At 49.3% G+C, this 20,048-nt stretch overlaps 1 protein-coding gene across 15 annotated transcripts in view; it reads left to right on the top strand.

The window, feature by feature from the left end:
* Positions 1-12,033, top strand: part of COL13A1 (collagen type XIII alpha 1 chain) — a 158,038-nt gene extending 146,005 nt beyond the window's left edge. For 11 of the 15 annotated variants that reach the window (XM_021943394.2, XM_021943401.2, XM_009214774.2 and 8 more), the window contains 3 exons: positions 5,765-5,851; positions 9,839-9,877; positions 11,566-12,033. In XM_021943394.2, coding sequence (XP_021799086.2) covers positions 5,765-5,851; positions 9,839-9,877; positions 11,566-11,568 — 129 coding nt within the window. In that variant the 3' untranslated portion in view covers positions 11,569-12,033. The remainder of the gene's footprint in view (positions 1-5,764; positions 5,852-9,838; positions 9,878-11,565) is intronic. The other 4 variants (XM_009214778.3, XM_031652247.1, XM_009214776.3 and 1 more) reach the window with 1 other exon arrangement.
* Positions 12,034-20,048: the final 8,015 nt, after the last annotated feature.

Consider the following 20,048-nt stretch of genomic DNA (forward strand, 5'->3'; position numbering starts at 1 on the left):
AGATCCATTGCTACCTTGTCCTCGCCTTCTGAAACTTGGTTTTGCCAGGCATTCCGGGCCACTGGTGAGAGAGAAAATAAATTCCAGCTCCAAGAACAAGCAGACAGCTGTTGGAAGCAGCCAACCCTTTTTAAAAATATTACAGCCACTATTTCTCTTGGAAAGAGTCGGCAGGGCTCTGAAAGGACATGTGCCTTCTCAGACTCTTGCTGTCCCTTTGGTTTCTGCCATCGTCGCCAGGACACACTTACCAAATGCCCATGGCACCCACAGCCACGTAATGGGCTATGGCACCTGCCACGACCTTCAGCATTTGGGCCCAGCAGGGAGAATTTCACTACATTTGACCAAGAGATGGCCTTTGGGTTCCCCTCTGGAGGGTCTCATTTGCTGCCGCATCGTGGGGCTTCCTGGAGTTGGGGGCACACCCCCTACAAGCCAAGTATGTCTTCTAGCAGGTCCTAAAATCCCAGGCGCTTAGAGGAGAAGGAACAGATGGAGAAACAAGGCCCAGACGATGATTATGTGTTCTGGGTTCCCATGGAGAGTTAGAGGCAGAGCACACGGTCTCCAGAACCCAGGTCTTTTGGCTGATCTTTGCACACTGACACCATGTTCATGCACAGAAAGTGCACAAATGCCTATGCTCATCTGACGAGTGAATTCCATTCTCTTCAATTCAAGATCTATTTACTGAGCACTCCCATTTTCCTAAGTGCTCTCCACTGGCAGCTGGTCAAAAGCAACTCAGTTTGTCCCTCATCTTCTATAAACAAGAGGGAGCAGCAACGCCACCCCTGCCCATGGCAAGACCAGGTCTGGAAACCACCAGAATAAACAGACCTGCTTCCAGATGCTCTAAGGCACGCTGTGAAGGACTTTCCTTAGTGTGACATCAAAGGATTTAGGCTTCTAAAATCTTTGATCATTCCACCTCTTCATTGGCGTCCTAACTTCCTTTCAAATGTCTTTCTGACGTGTTCTAGTTTTCTTTATTAAATTCAATTAGTATTTTCTAAACCTCCTTCTTCAGACTTTTTCAGTTGGCTGGAGACAGTGAGCCATCTGAAGGCTGCAAAATTGGCCCTTCGAGGGACGGTGACCATGTTGCTCTACAGGTGGAGGCAGGACAAGTACCCTTGTCACACACAGAGGGAGGGAGGGGGCTGGCGGCTCTGATGCTGCAGCAGCTGAGGTTATGGAGTCATCCGTGAAGGCCCCAGGAATCAGTGGGAAAGTATGTCTATTCCCCCTCCCCTTCCTGATGTGTGACACACTTTCCTCCATCCCCTTTACAAATTAGGAATGTGTCACTTAGTAAAAGTCAAGTTCAGAAAACAGTGAGGTGGCACGCACCTTTCTTTCGAGCACACCATGAAGAGCCAATTGACTTATTCCCAAAGAGCAGGTTTCCAACTCCAGGGCAGCTTGTTCTCTTCATTCCAGGGATTTGGCTCTCAGGATGCCCAAATGTCCTGAAAGAGTCCCCTCTCAGTCTTGCCTCCCCGTTCTGACCTTTTTTTCTTTTTCTTTGAGATGGAGTCTTGCTCTTTCACCAGGCTGGAGTGCAGTGGCGCGATCTCGGCTCACTGCAACCTCCGCCCCCCAGGTTCGAGCGATTTCCCTGCCTTAGCCTCCTGAGTAGCTGGGACTACAGGTGTGCACCACCACACCTGGCTAATTTTTTTTTTTTTTTTTTTTTTTTGGATTTTAGTAGAGACGGGGTTTCACCATGTTGGCCAGGCTGGTTTCAAACTCCTGACCTCAAGTGATCCGCCTGCCTCAGCCTCCCAAAGTGCTGGAATTACAGACATGAACCACCACGCATGGCCCTGAGATTTGTTTTATCTTACAGTGAACCAAGATACAACCTTAAAAGTATGCTTCTCCATGTCCCACCAAAGGATGGCCTCAGAACCTCTTTCCTGTTTATGGAAGGAAAGTCCTTGTCATGATGGGCAAAGGCCCAGAGCCCCAGACCAGGAGCTTTCTAAGGACACACAAGCCAGTGGAAAGAATATCCTGACCTTGTCACTAAGGGTGCTTCCCCTTTCCCCTAAGTAGCTCTGTGAATTTGGCCCAGGAGCCATCTTTAGGCTAAGAAATCAGTCAAAGGATAAAGGGTGGCATGAATCTGGCAATAAAATCATTCAGGAAAATTGGGTGTTACTGTGGAGCTGCCTGCAAACCAGCCAGCTGAAAAGGTCTGTGTGCATGCAGTGAGGCTGCTTCTGCAATCTGAGATGCCCAACTTTGGGGGGTGGGGGGGTGCATGCATGTTTCTGTGTGTGTGTGCGTGTGTGTGTGCGTGTGTGTGTGTGTGCATGTGTGTGTGTATGTCTCACTTCCTAAGTCCGTCTTGTCTCCTCACCTCTTCCTCCTCCACTATCTCTTTTGGCCTCTTCCTTTACTCCTTCACCCCCCAGATATGTTCATTCCATTATAATAATCCCACGTCCTTCATCCTTTCCCCTCCCCCTCACCAGCTTTCAGTTTATCTCCTCCAAAGTCCACTGTTAGACATTTACTTATGTTTTTAAGAAGCCTTTGCCCCTTGACTTTATTTGCCCCTTTATTCCTTACTAGCTAGGGTTCCCTCTTTGCAATGGGTCTCTTTTGTGTCACTGTCTGGGGGTGGCAGGCAGGGAGAATGCAGGTGACGTTACTACTCTAATAGCCTCAAAGGACACCAGATTTGGGGCAATTGTGCAGATTCTTAGAACACAATGTCCCATAGTGTCCGTTACCTGTTGTGAAAGTCTGGAACGCGCCAACCCTCTGTTACACCCGGGGTATCCTGGACCTGGGATCCCCCACTCTGGCAGATTTGCCGACTTTCTTCATTAGGAAATTGCTCATGACCCAGAGAATGAGGGGCCACCCTCCTGAGAGAGTTTGCCAGGGGGCTTCCACACCCAGATAGCTAGTGGTTTTGCTGGTCTACCATTTGGGGATGATTTGTGCCATGATGTTCTTGCTGGCAGACAAAACTTCAGGCCGATGGGAATATAACCAATATGTGCATACATATTTAAACACATGTCATTTTCTAAGTAACGATTTGCATTTTCAGAACATTCATTTAGAATAATGCACTGGCAATTGCAGACAACCTCCGAAATAGAGAAATTTGAATAATTTCTGAAGATCTGGAGAAACATCAAAAATATTATTTTGTTTGCTTGTTTGCTTGAGAAAGAGTCTCGCTCTGTCACCCAGGCTGGAGTGCAGTGGCACAATCTCGACTCACTGCAACCTCTGCCTCCCAGGTTCAAGCAATTCTCCTGCCTCAGCCTCCCAAGTAGCTGGGATTACAGGCTTGTGCCACCACACCTAGCTAATTTTTGTATTTTCAGTAGAGACAGGGTTTCGCCGTGTTGGCCAGGCTAGTCTCGAACTCCTGACCTCTAGTGATCTGCCTGCCTCGGCCTCTCAAAGTGCTGGGATTACAGACATGAGCCACCTCGCCCAGCCAAAAATATTCTTATCCTCTGCCTTCCTCTAATGAACATCTACCCTGCAGCCTTCCACTGCAGGAACACTGCACATGACAACCTCTGACCCCAACCTTTGGCTCCTATACTGGCTAAAAAGAAATCATAACCATTATTATCATTATGAAGCAGCTGTCATTTACTTTGCACATACTATATGCCATTATAAAGCATTTAATGTGCACAAAGACCTCACAACATTTTTTTTCAGACAGAGTCTTGCTCTGTTGCCCAGGCTGGAGTGTAGTGGTGCAATCATGGTTTACTGCTGCCTCGAACTCCTGTCCTTGGCTCAAGTGATCTTCCTGCCTCATACTCCTGAGTAACTAGGCCTACAGGGACATGCCACCACAACCAACTAATTTTTTTATTCTTTGCAAAAATGAGGTCTTGTTTTGTTGTCCAGGCTGGCCTCAAACTCCTGGCCTCAAGTGATCCTCCTGCCTTGGCCTCCCAAAGTGCTGGGATTACAGACATGAGCCACAATGCCCAGCCTCACAACAAATTTTTGAGGCAGGTATTACTGTACTCATTTTACAGGTAAAGAAACTAAGGCTCAAAGAAGTAGATTCACAAAGTCACACAGCTAACTGTCAGAACCAACTCTGACTTCAAGCCTTTGTTCTAATATGCTGCCCAGTCTTCAATGTCACCCTGGAGCGACACTGTTGAAGTCCCCAAGCGTTAGATAATCCCCCTTCCATAGAGGAGGGGAGGTCCCAGGAAGACTCCCTAGGGGCATACTGGGCCCCCTTTTTAGGAAACACACATATAAAAATGCAAATGCAAATTCATTACAGAGGTGATGCTTCCCTTTTAAAAAGAATTCCCCACAGCCCTTCTTTAAATAGACTCTGACACATACAATACAGGATTCAATTTAGAAAAATGATGTTTACTGTAGCTTTTCAGAAACAAATGAATTCCTTAAACCAACATATTCATATACAAATAACCGTCTGACTTCAGACCAGGATGAAGCAGACACACACATAGAACGGGAGAACCCAGCTGAGACCCAGGGGCCATCCGTGAGCTCTGGACACACACATACATATGTGCACATGGACACACATGCGTACAGGCACACACATGTGTTCATGTGCCCAAGCACATACCCAGACACACTCAAACGTGCGCACACACAAATATACACAAGCACATACCCGTATACTCATACATACGTATACACACACGTCCACAAGCACATACCCACACACACTCAAATGTGCACACAAACATATACACAAGCACATACCCGTATACTCATACATACATATACACACATGTGCACAAGCACATACCCAGACACACTCAAACATGCACGCGCACACACATATACACAAGCACATACCTGTATACTCATACATACATATACACACACGTGCACAAGCACATACCCACACATACTCAAACGTGCGTACACACACATATACACAAGCACATACCTGTCTACTCATACATACATACATATACACACACGTGCACAAGCACATACCCAGACACACTCAAACGTGCACACACACACATATATACAAGCACATACATATATACTCATACATACACACACGTGCACAAGCACATACCCACACACTCAAACGTGCGTGCACACACACATATACACAAGCACATACCCATATACTCATACATACATATACACACATGTGCACAAGCACATACCCACACACACTCAAACGTGCACACACATATACACAAGCACATACCCATATACTCATACATACATATACACACACATGCCCAAGTACATATGTGCATACACTCATACACGCTATGTTGACACACATCCCATGGCTGCAAGCAAAATCACCTTGCCTCCTAATAGAATGTCAAAGGGATAAACAATAATTGAGGGGAAAAAAAGTTGTCACCCCAAAGCCTTTCAAAAATAGACCCTCAGAGAGAAGGAAGTTGGTCCCTAGCCACTGTGTTCAGCACAGACCCACCCTGGGCTTAGTATTAGCAAAACTGGCCACACAAATCTTCCATCTGTGGTTCCCTCCACCCGCAGCTCTGAGCCCTCTGCCTGTCCTCCCTTCCCCTCCCACCCACCTTAGCCAAATTCTCAGGTTCCTGCCGGGTGGGGAGGAGGTGAGTATTCACTTCAAATCCTATGGGGGAGAATATCCTAATTTAAAGTCTCTTTTTCCCTTTTTAACTTTATTTATCTTTTTCTGTCTCTAACCTTAACACATGAATGATCCTAAAGTTTTGATGTGTTTTTTTTTCCCGGACTAAACCATTATTTACAGGGGGAGAGGGGGAAGAAAGGCTCTAGAGGGCCTAAAGGGGATAAGGGAGACCAAGGAGCGCCTGGATTAGATGCCCCCTGCCCGTTGGTATGTTTTTGTTTATCACTTGCATTGTTCTGGTTTTTGTCCTTGAGGTTTGCAAGTTGGAAACAAAGAAGGCAAATAAACTAAGATGAGAACCAAATGTCTACACTGATGCTACCAAAATCTGTTCATTTGACCAGTGAAATTCTGCCCACTGTTGGAGTTGCTTTATAACCACAGCTGCAAGTAATTCTGGCTAAATCCCTTGCCTTTGAATCCTTTTCCTTTGAAGATGCAGAGCAATTGATGTGTGGAAGTGAAGAAACCACTAGGAAAGGGATTTTCAGGGAAGGCCTCAGCTCTTAGCTCCAGGATGGCTTTGGAAGCCAGTGTAGCATTTGTGAGCCACGGATTTGCCTTCTTCGTTTCATGGCCATCTCTGTGGGCCAGTAGTTCAAGCTGTCTGAATCCTCACTTGGTCAGGATGCAGGACACCAGAGTTAGCGTCTCCTCAGGGCCACTGATGTCAAAACTGGGCAGAACAAAGCCAGATGAGGGGCTTCTAATGCACAAGCTACCAACACTCACCAGCCATCCAGCTAAAACCTTTAAAGCTGCAGACCAGAGTCGGTAGTCAGACACCCCACGGGAAGCCTTCTCAAAACAGCCAACAATTAATGATGAGGCACATCTGCTGGGTTTCTCAAGTGCCTTTCAATCCATTTGAAGGTTCTAAAAAATTATGATGCACTAAAGTTGAAGTTTGTCTGTGTTTACACTAAGTGAGTCTATAGAGAGAATGGGATCAATGGAGAGGGGGCAGGTTGTACGTGTGCAAAGCTGAACTCTCCAGAGCACAAAGAGAGCACAAAAGCTGGATTTGGGAGGTGGGGGATCTCCTGGGATTTAGCCGCTGTTTGTAGATGCCTCAAGGGTCCTGCATCCTGGCCAGGGTAGGACTGGGCCTCTCCACTCCATGGTTGGAGCGGGCCAGCCTAGACCTGAATAATCATCGTGGTTGGTTTTGTGAACAGGGACACCGAGGTTTTAAAGGAGAGAAAGGGGAGCCGGGGTTACCAGGGCTGGACGGACTGGATGCCCCATGCCCATTGGTATGGCATTGCCCTTGCTTGCCTGCATGGCCGATTTGGGCTTCCCCGCGTGTGTGATTCATACTGCGTGCCTCCTCAGCCACCCTCCACACTCCTCCTCCATCCCCCCCAGTATCCACTTCTCGCTTCTTCACTCTGTAAATGCCCAGGGTCACCCCGCCTTGGCTAGTACTCCGGGGTCTCCCAGCCATGCCACCCTTTTGCATGCAAAGTTTACCAGGATGTTTCCTGGCTTCCTGCTGCAGCTACTTCTAAAGCACATCCACCTGATGCGAGCCAGACCTCCCACCCTGAAGTTGCCTTTGCTGCCTCTGATACTCATCTCCAAGCTGATTCTAGAAACTGCCACCAGAGACCAGCTAGGAAAGTGGATTCTCTGGGACTGGTTCTCAGAACCATGACTTACCTCTTTTCCTTCAGGCAGTGCAGTTAGTTCAGAACGCATGGACTGAACACGTAGCAAAACATGTGAATGAGATGCCTGAGTCAGCCCTGTGTCCCCTGCCCCCTCCATCGCATGATTTGGGGGACAGAATGGCATGATTACAGCATAGATTGAGAAGCGCTAGAAGTGAGGTGGAGGAGGGGCCACCTGCCTGTTCTTCCAGGTTGGGTCGTGTGTCACTGCCCAGGTGACATCATCAGAACTAGGGGATGGTCCAGGATTAGGTTTTTGGATCCTAAAGGGTTTGTCCTTTTTGCTTAAATCTCCAAAGACATTACCAGACCCTTCCTTGTCCCTTTCTTTCATGGTCGGATGGCTTACTGAAGAGTCTGGGAGAGATGGAAAGGTCGAGAGTGCAGTTAAGGAGGAGGCAGGGAGACAGCTAAGGGCTCGTCTTCCAAGCACGTCCCAGGCGAAGTGGTAACAGTTTATTCCTGCCTGCCCGGTCCCTCTCTAGGCATGGACAGTCTAGGCCTCCATCCTCTTACTGCAAAAGAAGCTGAAGGGAACACTTCACTCCAAGGCTCAAGGGGTTACTGCTCTTCCCAAATTTCCCCAATAGGTTTGGAGTTCAAGAGCTATTCTATCATACCAGCAATAAGAGAATTTGGGGCCTCACATCCCCGCCCTGGGGTCACGCAGGAATTCTCTTTGAACAAAAGAGGAAAAGATATAAGAAATTATGCTGTGTGACCCTGACAGGGGGCCGTAGAGCCCCTTGAAGGGCAGTAGGGACTTTTTAGGAGGAGCATAAGCAACAGAAGGAGAGTGCAGAGCAAGCAGGCGGTAGCATGCTTCCTGTCCCTGCTGGTCCTGCCAAACCCCGCTCTTGCAGCCTGCACAGCCACCTTTCTCAATCGGGACCTTCCACCATCCACACAACAATGGGAATGCCGCTCTGGCCCACAGAGGCTCCCAGCACCGGCCAGGTCTTCCCTTGGCCACAATCCCCCCCCGCCCCCCGCAATCTGGGCACCTTTAGTTCTGCCAGCAGCTGCCTTGGCCTCTCTGTTTCTCACCATACATTACTTTTCATTCTCTGCCTGCCCTGCCCTCCATACCCCGCTGCCACCATCCACACACCAATGGGAATGCCGCTCTGGCCCGCAGAGGCTCCTCTCCCTCCCAGCATCCACGTGATGTGTGTCATACCGCACTGTGGCAGGCTGGGGAAGGGCACAGGGTCACCCTGAAACTGTGGAATGCACCACCTCCCCTTGCAATCCCCTCCCCAACCCAGAGGGGAAAATGAAGGTCACCCTGATTATACATCCCATATCAATGTGTCATTTTTCTATTAAGTTTACCGGGGAAGTGTCTTCCCCTTGTTGTTTCTCACTCTGCCTCCTCCTCTGTGTTATGATGGACTTAGGGGGCAGGGGTAGCTACTACTCATGACTTTCACTACAAGATAACCAGACTTCCTAGGCCCTCCATATTGGGACCAATCCCTGCCCAATGCCAGGTGATGAGAGGTTTCAGCCCCTGGCGTGGGTGGATGTCATTAGACAGGGACAGCAGAGGACTCATTCCACAAGCAGCCTCAGGACTGAGCACTTGCTCTGGTCTCCTGAAGCCCTGTGTCCATCTCCTTGTCTGCCCTGCCTGTCTAGCAGACTTGGGCTGAAAACTAGATCTTTGCCCTTGGCCCAGCCTCGCCTTCCCCACGTGGTCTCTAGATTTCTAGATTCCCCACAGGGTATGCCAGCAAGGAGAGGAGATGAGGGCCCAAGAAAACTCAGGAAGGTTTGTATCACCAAGGGCAGAACACGAACATCTTGAGGCTAAAGGGGCTGCATGGTTGCTACCAACAAAGGAGACTGACAGTGTGCAGTTGATTCCCATGTTGCTACTGCACTTCACCCCCAAATTCCCAGCAAGGTCTAAGGCTTCGCCAGGAACACTTGTCTTCTTGCCAAAGGCATCTCAGAGCCGTGCTGCAATACTCATGAGGTTGCCTGTCCCTTCATGCCCCTCACCCCCCCCAGGATTGATCATCAAAGAAGGACTGTCCACATGTCCTCCTCCCTCTGCTTAGGAAAAGAGACAAATAAGAGAATGAGAAGGCTGGGAAGGCCCTTAGAGGTCACTTCAAGCAACTGCCCTTGCCAAGGTTTTATGGAGGAGGAAACTGAGGCTCCCTTGTGCTGAGTGGCTTGCCTGTGAGCAGCCAGCACTCCACAGGGCCACAGCAGAGACTATTCCTTCATGACACACAAGGACATCTCTGCTTGCTCGTCCCACAGGAGAGGACAGCCCCTATGGGCCTTGCACTGTAGCTGCATGTGACCTTAGCCAATAGGAAAATAGACGGATTTGTTTCCACCTCCTTCTGGGGTTCTGACCTGGAGTAGAGCAAAGAAATAGACAAGAGTGGGTGGACCACATCCTGATCAGCTGCCAAAATGTGTGTGGCCCTTGTTACCCCGGTCCTGCCCGCTTGGTGGACCACTGCAGGGAGTCTGAGCCCTCTGCCTTCCTTTCTCCTTGCAGGGCGAAGATGGCTTGCCAGTCCAAGGCTGCTGGAACAAGGTAAGGCTTCCCATCGGTTTGCATTGGGGCTCCATTCTCAACAGTGCCATAAAGCTTCCACAATTTCCATTCTGCCTTGCTACAGATGAGGCAGCAAGACACAGGTCAAAAAGTCACTGTCTCAAAGGCAGGGTGCCCATTAAACATCCCATACACTGCATGCTGTTAAAGAACATTTAAAAATGCTTCTTAGAACATCAGCAAACCCTACGCGGGATGTCCATGCAGCCACACAGGTGACCTCTTTATGCTTTGTGTGTTCAATGTACATAGTGTCTTTCCCCCAAGGAAATTCCCCAAGGAGTTCCAGACCATCACTCATAGAGTTCCTCTGAGGTCGTTTATGCCACATGATGACATGTCTTAGATGTAGGACATCTCAGTTGCTTACACTCTGAATTCACATGCCACTGTGAGCTTCCCATTGGCTACGGTCACATGCAGCTACAGTGTAAGTTCATAGGGGTTGTGCTACTCACCACTTTACCACTCCCCTTGCATTTAAGCTGGCAGAGTTTCATGCCACAACACTGTGCCCTGCAGCCCAATCTCTCCTGGGCTCCCCGAGTTCCTACCGACAATGAGTTTTCATTGATTCACACTGGCCTTAGCATTTGCCATCATTAGAGCAGTCTGACGTCACAGGACTGTGCCCTTGCCTGTGATCACCCCATTCAACGATGGCTCCCCAGAGCACAGGGCTGCCCAGGCTGACAGGGGCCATCTGCTTGCTAACTAATCCAGAAGCCCCACCTTGGTCCCCAGCAACGGTGGCAGTCGCTATGCTGCCCCATACCGTCTCCCTCCACCCTGCCTCTCACTCCAAGTCTTCTCACCAACCCCCACCACCATTGTCTCAAGGTTCATCCTCATAAAGGGTTGGAGACTCCAACCTGTTCAAGAATCTGTGCTCAACGAATCCAGTGCTATTCCAGTGACAGCAGAGTCACACTTACAATGAGATGAACAAACTCCCCTGTACTAAGATGCCAGAATCTCATTAGTGCACTGGGTTGGGTAAAAGTGGTGAAATCAACAAGACCCCAGGCCAACGCTGACCACCTACTTGCCCGGATACCTGAAGCGCCCCCTAACCCAAGAAGGAAGAGCTCAACACGCAAGAGAGATGCCTCCCCAGAATCTGTCCCTGGAGCCTGGCCTCGTCCTCCTGCCAAGCTCCACCTAGACCTAGTTAAAGCACCACAAAAGCAGGTCAGAGGTGTCATAAGACCTCTGGACCCTTGCCCCCTAAAAAAAATTTCCTTTTTAAGGTTGCTGCCAATCGTTAGGAGATAGAAATGGTTGAGATTAGCAGGGGAAGAACAGCCACTACCAAGAGCTGCAATGTCTTGGAGAAGCAACCAGAGAGCTTCAAGACTACTCATTTACACTTTAAGTCCAATCTGGGACAAGGCAGGGGTTACAACAATCAGGCCTCCAAAGGCAGCAGAGAAAGAGAGTGCCCTCTAGTGACCACAAAGGGGATTCACAGAGAGGTGAACTTGGTTTCCTCCCTTCGGGAGCTAAGGTAGCCACCAGTTTCTTCCACCTAGGGGCTCAGGGTTCCCACAGTTCCCCTGTCCAGAAGTCCCACCCAACCTAGGACAAGATTTCCCTCCCTTCCCACAAAGGAAATAAACCTCTGCAGACCCACTGAAACTAACAGAACATTGTTTTTTGTTTTGCAGTGATGCCTCTAACCTTGGATTGGCCTGTGTGTGTGTTTGTACATAGAATATTTATTTTTATACAGTTTTCACTTTTTGAAAATGCCAGAAGGATGATGCATCTTACAGATTATTAAAAAAGAAAGAAAAACCTGCATATTTTGTACAGAAAATATCAACCTCTTCCCTTTTCCCTTTTGTTTACAAGATGTTTTGTATAAACCGGTGTCTCTAATACACTTTTTGTTTGTGAGTATGGTCGTAATGTCTGCATGATATTTGTGCACACTTATTAAGTATTGAAGCTTAATAAATTATTGTGTCCTGGTGCCAAAGGGGGCCAGCCAGAACTGAGGTGCTGGCTAGCTCATGTGTGAATTCACATAAATGTAGAGGTCCATGATATTTGCTAAGCTAGGTGTGTCGAAGAGTATTTTAAACCCTTATGCATTTTCATTATTAAAAAAAAAAATGAAACATGGCAATTCATGATCCTGATTAATCATTATATTAAATACATTCTCTCCTGTGAAAGCAGAAATTCCCAGAAGTAGGGGTTCTCAGAAGTATGGAGTAAGGTTTTGAAACGTGAAGTTCAACAAAGGGAGGCAGGGGGACTTTATTGAGCAATGTATGTTGTTACAGATCCCAAGTTTATCACAGTGCTTGCTGTGTGAGCATTTAGGTTCAGTTGTGCTAAGGGCCCCCAGAGTTTCAAAGGAGCCGTTTGCTCTTGCTGTTGGGTTATGGTAGGTTTTTGCTTGTTTGTTTTGCTTTGTTTTGCTTTGTTTTGTTTTGAGCGACAGTCCCTAGTACCAGCTATTGCTAATCATGGCTGTTGACTTGATATGAGTTTGTGGGTTCACTCACAACTAGCATTTGAAGGAGCTTTGCCTCATCTGACGTTCCACTCCAGCAAAGGGCATTCAGAAAACATGCCTGGATCGGGGCTTGGGCTGGGCCAATCTGAAGTTGTTTTTATTTTTTTCAGAAATAATGTTGTATTGCTTTCCATATTTAGTGCATTGCTTAGAAAAGGTCTCAGGAAACTAGTTTTAGTGACTAGTTAAGTCTTACCTACGGTGTAGCATACAGGTTTGTTGTTAACTGTTTGACAACATAAATTCATGCTTCTAAAAGCTTGAAAACAACAAATTCCTCCAGTAGTTTACATACATCCCCATCTGGTTTACATTTTGCATTTTCTTTATACATCCTTTCTTCCTAGACAACGCAAGGGGAAATTTAACCTCAGACTCTGTCCACATGCTGTCATACAAAACTCTAAATTAGTGGGCTTCACAGTCATTAGACAGCCCCTGCCATGTGTGGGGATGAGGTCACACTCACAAGCGCTCATGGTAATGAAATCACATGCAGCTCAGACCTAAAACATCTATACCGACACTCTTACTCTAAACGTCACTAGGTTAGCTTAAAACTTGGACAACTTCCTCCTCTAAGTCTTGGCCAAGGTCCTCATTTGAAAAGTGAAGCGGGTCTGGGCAACATAGTGAGACCCTCATCTCTACAAAAACATTTTTCAAAATTTAGCTGAGTGTGGTGGCACTTGCCTGTAGTCCCAGCTACTCCGGAGGCTGAGGTGGGAAGTTTGCTTGAGCCCAGGAGTCTGAGGCTGCAGTGAGCTATGATCGCACCACTGCACTCCAGCCTGGGCAACAGAGTGAGACCCTGCCTTAAAAGAAAAAAAAAAAGAAGAAGAAGAAGAAGAAGGAAAGAAAAAAGAAAAGTGAAGCCATGCAGTAGTGAACAAGAGTTGATCTCTGTGGACACAAGGAGGGCTCATGTGAACCCAGGGATGCTTCTTGCCCTGGGCCAGATTCTCATGGCCCTGTAGCCCAGGGACAACTTCTCCAGCAGCCACGGAGTACCTTTAGAGGCCACAGAAATATTTTAATTCTTAACCTTTTTAAATGTAGAAAAAAAAGTGAATATATAACAATGAATCCAGCCAGGATTGTTTTTTGTCTTTCTACCAACGTAATTGTAAAACATAATTTTTTATATTTTTTTAATGGAGGAAGACAAAACTGCCCAGGGCCCCCAAAAGTCATGATGCAGCCCAGCCCACATCCTCTGCCCCTTAGAATTCACAGTCACCCTCACTGCAGGTGTCCCCATCTCCAGGCCACACTCCTCCCCTCCCAGGCAAGGTCCCGAGCAATCAGGGTATGACCCCATTCTTCTAATCTCCTCCCTGATTCCCTTTCAGGCTCTGGCCAGGGAAATCACAGCTCACTGATGATCTCAGAATAGAGCAGAACATTCACTGGAACCTGGAAAGGGGAGATTCGGTGTTAGCTGAATATCCTGGGTAAATGGGCAAAGAAACCTCTTTTGTTACAGTCCTGAGGTTATTCATTTACTTATGACACTTCAGCTACTGCCACAAAGGATTCAAAATCACAAGAATCTATGTAATAAAATAGAAATGTGTGTAAAGAGAAGTTTAAAAGTCAGAGTCAAGGAAAACAAGTAGAGAGGAGACAGCGGTGGCTGGGAAGCCCAGGGGATGGAGAAGGTCCTGGCCATAACTGAGGCAGGGTCACACACATCACTTCAGGCTACCTAGTAGTCACAGGAAAAAAAAAAAAAAGGCTCGGCCTGGTTTCAGAGCCTACACTGCTCTGCCCAGTGGGTTGCAGCCTGCTGAGGTTTAGCCCTGTGTGTGTAAACACATTGTCCCCCCACACGGTTGTTGCTGCCATAGTACTCAGCCAGGACCCCACCCTATCACTGGTCTGCACCCCGGGCTCCTGACTTCAGGCCTCTGCCCCCAAGCCTCTCCACTTGAATCTTGGCTGTGTGTCAAATGCAGTACAGGGAGATGAGAAGTAAAAAGACACGTGGTCAAAGGGTTTGCACATAGCTGGGAGTCCATACTAACGCCCAGCAGACCAGGACAACCAGGCAAGAAGGAACAATCCAGTGATGGAATGGGAGATGCAGGTACGTTGCAGGAGGGACCAGGGAAAGGCCAGCCTTATGGACAGGGGCCACAGAGGGCTCACAGAGGAGAAAGACATGCTCTCTGTTTTGGGGGACGTGCGGCACCTCCTGGTGAAAACTGCCTGCCCAGGGAGCCAGAGGTGCGCCCAGCCCTGCCCACTGAGCATGTTGGTGAAAGTTCTTTGTAAATTGTAAGGCACTGGGTCTTAAGGCCGTTTGTGTCCCGTGGTTCCTCTCTCGTTCCAGTGCCTGTGGCTCTGTGCTCTGGCACAGCAGGACACATGCCCAGCATTGTCCACCTGGATACCTGCAAAGAATGAGCCAGTACCCCATGGGTGACAATGTGACCGGGTCATCTGGGCCCAAATGGTGCCTCTCCCCAAGGCTGAGATTTATGTAGTTGTGGTTATGTGGGCCAAGGGAAGCCACAGCTTGCTGAGGGAAGAGGCGGCTCCTTCCACACATGTCCACCCCGCTGCATCTCAGCCCCACCCAATGCTGGCCTCCCTTCCCCAGCCCTGCCTTCACCTGGCAGAATGGGATAGGATGGAGCTGGGGAGGGTTGCCATTAGCCCACAAGAGGAGGAGGGCACTGGCCAACAAGTTCAGAGACTCAGCTTCTAGTTCTTTCTCTACCATTACCTTGCTGTGTTGCCTTGGGCACCTTACTCCAGGTCTCAGTTTCCCCAAGCGTCAAGTGAAGAAGTTGGACATGGGTGACCTCCATAAAACTTTCCAGCTCCGACACCCTGAGGCCCTCTGGCCCCACAGACAGGTCACCTCCTGGGAGGATTGTGGAGGCTGGAGTACTCCGTGCCCCCCACCACCTAGGGTTATTTGGCTGTGACAGTATTATGCATGGCATTGGTTTTGCAAAACCGTGTGTGGCATGTGTGTGCTTTGTAACCCCGAATAACAAAACTCGGAGTAGGCCTGTGCCATCCAGGAGTAGGGTGAGTGGGGTCAGCTCGCCTTGGGGCAAGAACAGCTGTAGGGCTTGTTTCTCACATTGGTCTCAACACTGAGGATGTATCAGAGAGAAAGCAAAACAGCACTGGCCACCTGACACACGCGGGAATCCCCAAGGCCCCACAAACGTTCAGGGACACTGCACTGGCATGGGGAGGCCCACCCACCTCCCTCCTTTCAGGCCCTCTGTGTCCCTCCCGTGCACCACCCCACACACTCCCCCAGCATGTCTCTCCTCTTGCCCTGGACTTGGACACATTGTCAGCCAGCTTGAGACGTCGAGCACCCAAGACTCCACATCATTTCAAAAAAAAAGAGCAGGCTCCCTGTGAGTATTCAGAAAAGAGGACACCACACCAAGATGTGGAGCAGAGAAGGCAAGCAAGGGCAGGAGCAGCTGTTCACCTCTCAAAGGAGCAGAACTCCCAAGGGGTCGCTGAAGCAGGGTGCCCCTCACTGCGGTGAAGGAAGCAGGAGGATGGTGCAGGGAGGGGAGCCATGTCTTAGCCACTCAGGCAGAATTCGGTGCAGTTCATATGCAAAGTGACCTCTGTCTGCTAGAAAAGTTCATCTCTGAGAATAGCCAAGCACCTGTGGAAGGAGACTCAGAGAGAGGTAGAGAGCCACAGCCCCCTGCACTCCCTGCACCCCAGCGGGCCCACCAACTTTCCAAGGCCTGCCACTCGCCCTGAGCACGCACTCTGCTGTCCCTCCACACGCTTGCCCGAGCCAGACCCTTACCTGCAGATGCCATTGCTTCTTATCTGCCTCCTTTCAAGGCCCAGCTCAGATCCCATGACCCTGGAAAGACAGTTCTGGGCTCCAGAGTTGGTGGAGTCTCTCCTCCCTGCAACTGTCTGGAACTCAGTGTTCTTTTCTTCCTCCACTTTATGTGAGAGTGTGCAAAGGGGCTCTTCCATTTTTGATAGTGAACTCTTAAAGGGCAGGAACTTTCTTACTCCCAGGCTCAGGAGGGACCTAGCTCAGTGTTTCCCCTACAATCCAGCCATCGATGGGGGCTCATACATATCTACCACCTGCTGAGTTATCAGCCAGCTTTGTGAAGCAGCTGCTGTGTGCAGACACTGCTTCCTGCCAGGCTGGGAAGGAGAGGGAAGAGGCCCCTAGGACTGTAAGACCCAGCTCCTCCAGGAGTTTCACCAGAGCACACCAAAGAGCACACTCATCCACCCTCCAGGAGCTTCACCAGAACCACCAGGGGCACACCCATCAGGGACAAGTGTGCCAAGTGAGGGGTGCAGCCAGCTAGGGCAGGATTGCTGAGGACAGAAGCTCCTGTGATGGCCAGTGTGGACAGAATGAGCAGAGGACCGAGTCAGCCGGGAGGGGTGTTACAAAGCAGAGATGGAGGAGGTGGTCCTGCGTGCAGGCAGTCTCCACCCTGGGCTCAAGCTCCTTTCCTCGATAGAACCTTCCAGTGAGCTCGAGCCTGGGCCATGTTCGCTTCTCAGGTAGGGGAGGACAAGTGGGATGGTGATGGAAGGAAGAGGGTAGAGAGAGTACCTCCCAACTCTGAGGGGCTGGGAGTCTGGCAGCCAGTGGCTGGGGGCAGGGGATGTCCTGGTCAGGGAGGCACCCCCAGATGCGCCGATCACCAGAGAGCTTCCTTCTCAAATGCCCCTTCTCTATACCTCCTCAAGGGCCAGAGTCCTTGGTTAGTCGCCAAGAAGTGAAGCCAGCAAGCCCAGAGCCTTGGGGAAAGCGCCTTGCCTTGGAGGAGGGAGGTGGAGAAGCTGCCCCGGACGGAGGGTTGCCGGCCGAATCCTTCCAGGGGATACCTGGTTTGAGGGAATGATCAGAGTGTGTTGTGACCTCAGGAGAGCATGGATGGGCCTCTGTCCTCTCCTAGGGCTAGAGCTCAGCCAGGAAAGCCAAGGCCCCCGCATCCGCACACCTCCAGCTCTCGTGGCCTGCTGAGGTGTCTGCTGCAGCCCCAGCCAGGGCCCTCTGCTGTTGCTGCAATTTTGAGGGTTCTCAGACTCCTCTTGCTCATGGAGAATTGTGGTTCTGTGAGCAACCTCTCTGCAGAAGGGGATGTCAGCACCATCCTGCTCTGACTTGGAAAGCCTCCTCCCAAGGCAGGCTAGGCAGCTGTCACCTCTCCCACCTCTTCTCAACAGAGTTCCTTCAATTTCCTTCAGTGCTGCCACCATCAACCCTGTTACTTCCTGGGCTCTTTCCAGTGTCATAAGCGGACGGAATGAACCAAGCTGGAAAAGCAAGGAGTGTTTGTCTTAGAAAGGACGGAACCGCAACATAGCGAAGGAGAGAAGCCCGGGAGCGAGACCGGCTAGCCATGCTGGGCACCTGGGCTGGTCCTCAGAACCAGGAGCCTCACACATCTAGTCCGGTGCCCAGAGGTGCCCCAGCCAGTACTAAGCCGACACGGATGGAGGCAGCAGTCTATGTAGTTTCAGGAGGGTCTGAAGTAAGCCCTCTTCCTTTAGGAAAATTGCTGAAGGGACAGTGACCGGAAATTAACCACCTTACATCTCGCTTTGTCATGACACTCAAACCACCTTGCTGCCTGCTTCTTCGATGAACAGAATGACCATATTTTCTTGTTCTATCCAGGACATTTTGCAAGTAAGAAGGGCCCTGGTAGTCATTAGGCTGTGACAGCAGATGTCAACCTGGCAAAACAGCAGGTGGTCACAGTAACAATGACCCAATACCCACGTCATCCTCCAGCCCTTCCAGGCCAAGCTCTGGCAACAGCTCAGTCCCTCCTGGTGCCTTGTAGCTGCAGCCATTCACCAATGACCTCAGGTGTCCACAGGGCCAGATGGACATTGTGTGGAGAACAAAGGTGAACATGCCCCTGTTCTCACCTCCATGCACCTCAGGGAGTGGGATATGATCAGAACACAAATGACAACTCTCACCGAAGGCAGGACAGACAGGCCAGGGGAAGGCAGAAATGAAGGGCAGGGGACATTCAAAGGAAAGAAAGATCTTGAATAAACAAACATTTGGAGGGAAATTTTCCCCAAGACTATTTTAAGATGGAGAGGCTGGGTCGCCAGGGTTACCAGGCCATTCTGGTGATTTGACTTTAAATTTTGGGATTCTGACTTTAAATTCATAACAGCATCTTTCCTCTGCCCTGGTGGGTTAAAGAAAATACTTTAGAGCAAATTTAGTATTTTCTCCCATTCATAGTATCTGGCCCACAAGGCTTGTGGGTTAAAGTACACTCCTGATCTTCACTTGATAACCTCATCTCTCTCCTCCCTTGGTGCTTATTGTAAAGCAGGAACAGCAGCCTCATTACATGGGGAGGAGCAGTATGTCCGGGGCTGCAAACAAATTGCACAGGTCCATCGCGGCCCCATTAGGGTCAAGGGCACATGTGTATGACTGGATGCGGCAAAAGTCATAACTAATACACCCACATGGTGATCCAGATGTGATGTGAGGCTCAGTGGGTACTTAGAGATTTTTCACAGCCAGGTTAACCAGTTGCCCAACCCTCCTGCCCTTCCCAGGGCATGGCAGAAATAAAAGGCATCCCTATTTAAAACAACACACATGTGAATGGGTTTGAGGACTCTAGATGACTCACAGGATCCTGTACATTTGTATATAGTCAAATGGTCTTCATCTCCTGCCATCAAACCACCCCGCTCTAAACCTACGACAGTCGAGGAAGACAAACCCATCGTGACCACCTGCTAAGAAGACACAGCCCGGTCCAAGGGCTCACTGCAAGATCACAAATGCAGTGAAACTGCTTTTGCTAAGAGACATTTTTCTTGCGCTCCACTCATTCCAAAGACGAAGCATTTTATTGCAAAGTCTGCCAAAATAAATGTGCCTGCAACTCCCCCAGCCAGTGGGAAAGCACTCGGGTTGGGATGGGAGTAAGGAGATCGGGTGCTTGCTCCGGCCACAGCGCGTTAGCAGAGTGACCGTAGGCAAGTGCCTCCCATGCTCTGAGCCTCCAGTCCCTCATGTGTGACCTGGGGCAGGCACTACCTACCTCCCAGGTGATGTGAGGGCTATCTCCGTGGAAGCTCTTGGAACATGGTAAAGAGCCATGCAAAGGCTAGACAAGGTGATTGCTAGTGTTTGCTGTTCAGGAAAAAAAAAAAAAAAAAATCTTGCTTTTCATAGACAAACCTCAATTAAATGAAATCACTTGAGGAATGGTTCATTAAAATTTCTGGTACAATTAGGTTCAAAGAAAGAGGCCCTCCTTGGAGGCGTGAAGAAGGCCTGACTGACAAACATTGTGGACACTGAGTAATGAAGATGTGGAAATGGTGGCCACCTTGGGGAAAGACGTGAGGATGGATCTAGGAAGTTGCTTTTTCAAACTAAAGTCCATAAATGTTCATAAGGGATTTTTTCCCTTTCTCCTAGAAAAGTCAGCAACTTAAAACAAATTATTTTTGCTTTAAAATTCCAGTTCCCCATATTGCTGGTTAAATGAGGTTTTTTCTCTTCAGAGGGCTCCAGCCTGTGATGTTTCCTCCATCCTGGTCCTGCCCCCCACCTCCCTCCTCCTTTCTCCTGCCGCCCTGTGCCCTTGGAGACATGCT

This window comes from Papio anubis, chromosome 11 (genome assembly GCF_008728515.1).
Source record: "Papio anubis isolate 15944 chromosome 11, Panubis1.0, whole genome shotgun sequence".
NCBI lineage: Eukaryota > Metazoa > Chordata > Mammalia > Primates > Cercopithecidae > Papio > Papio anubis.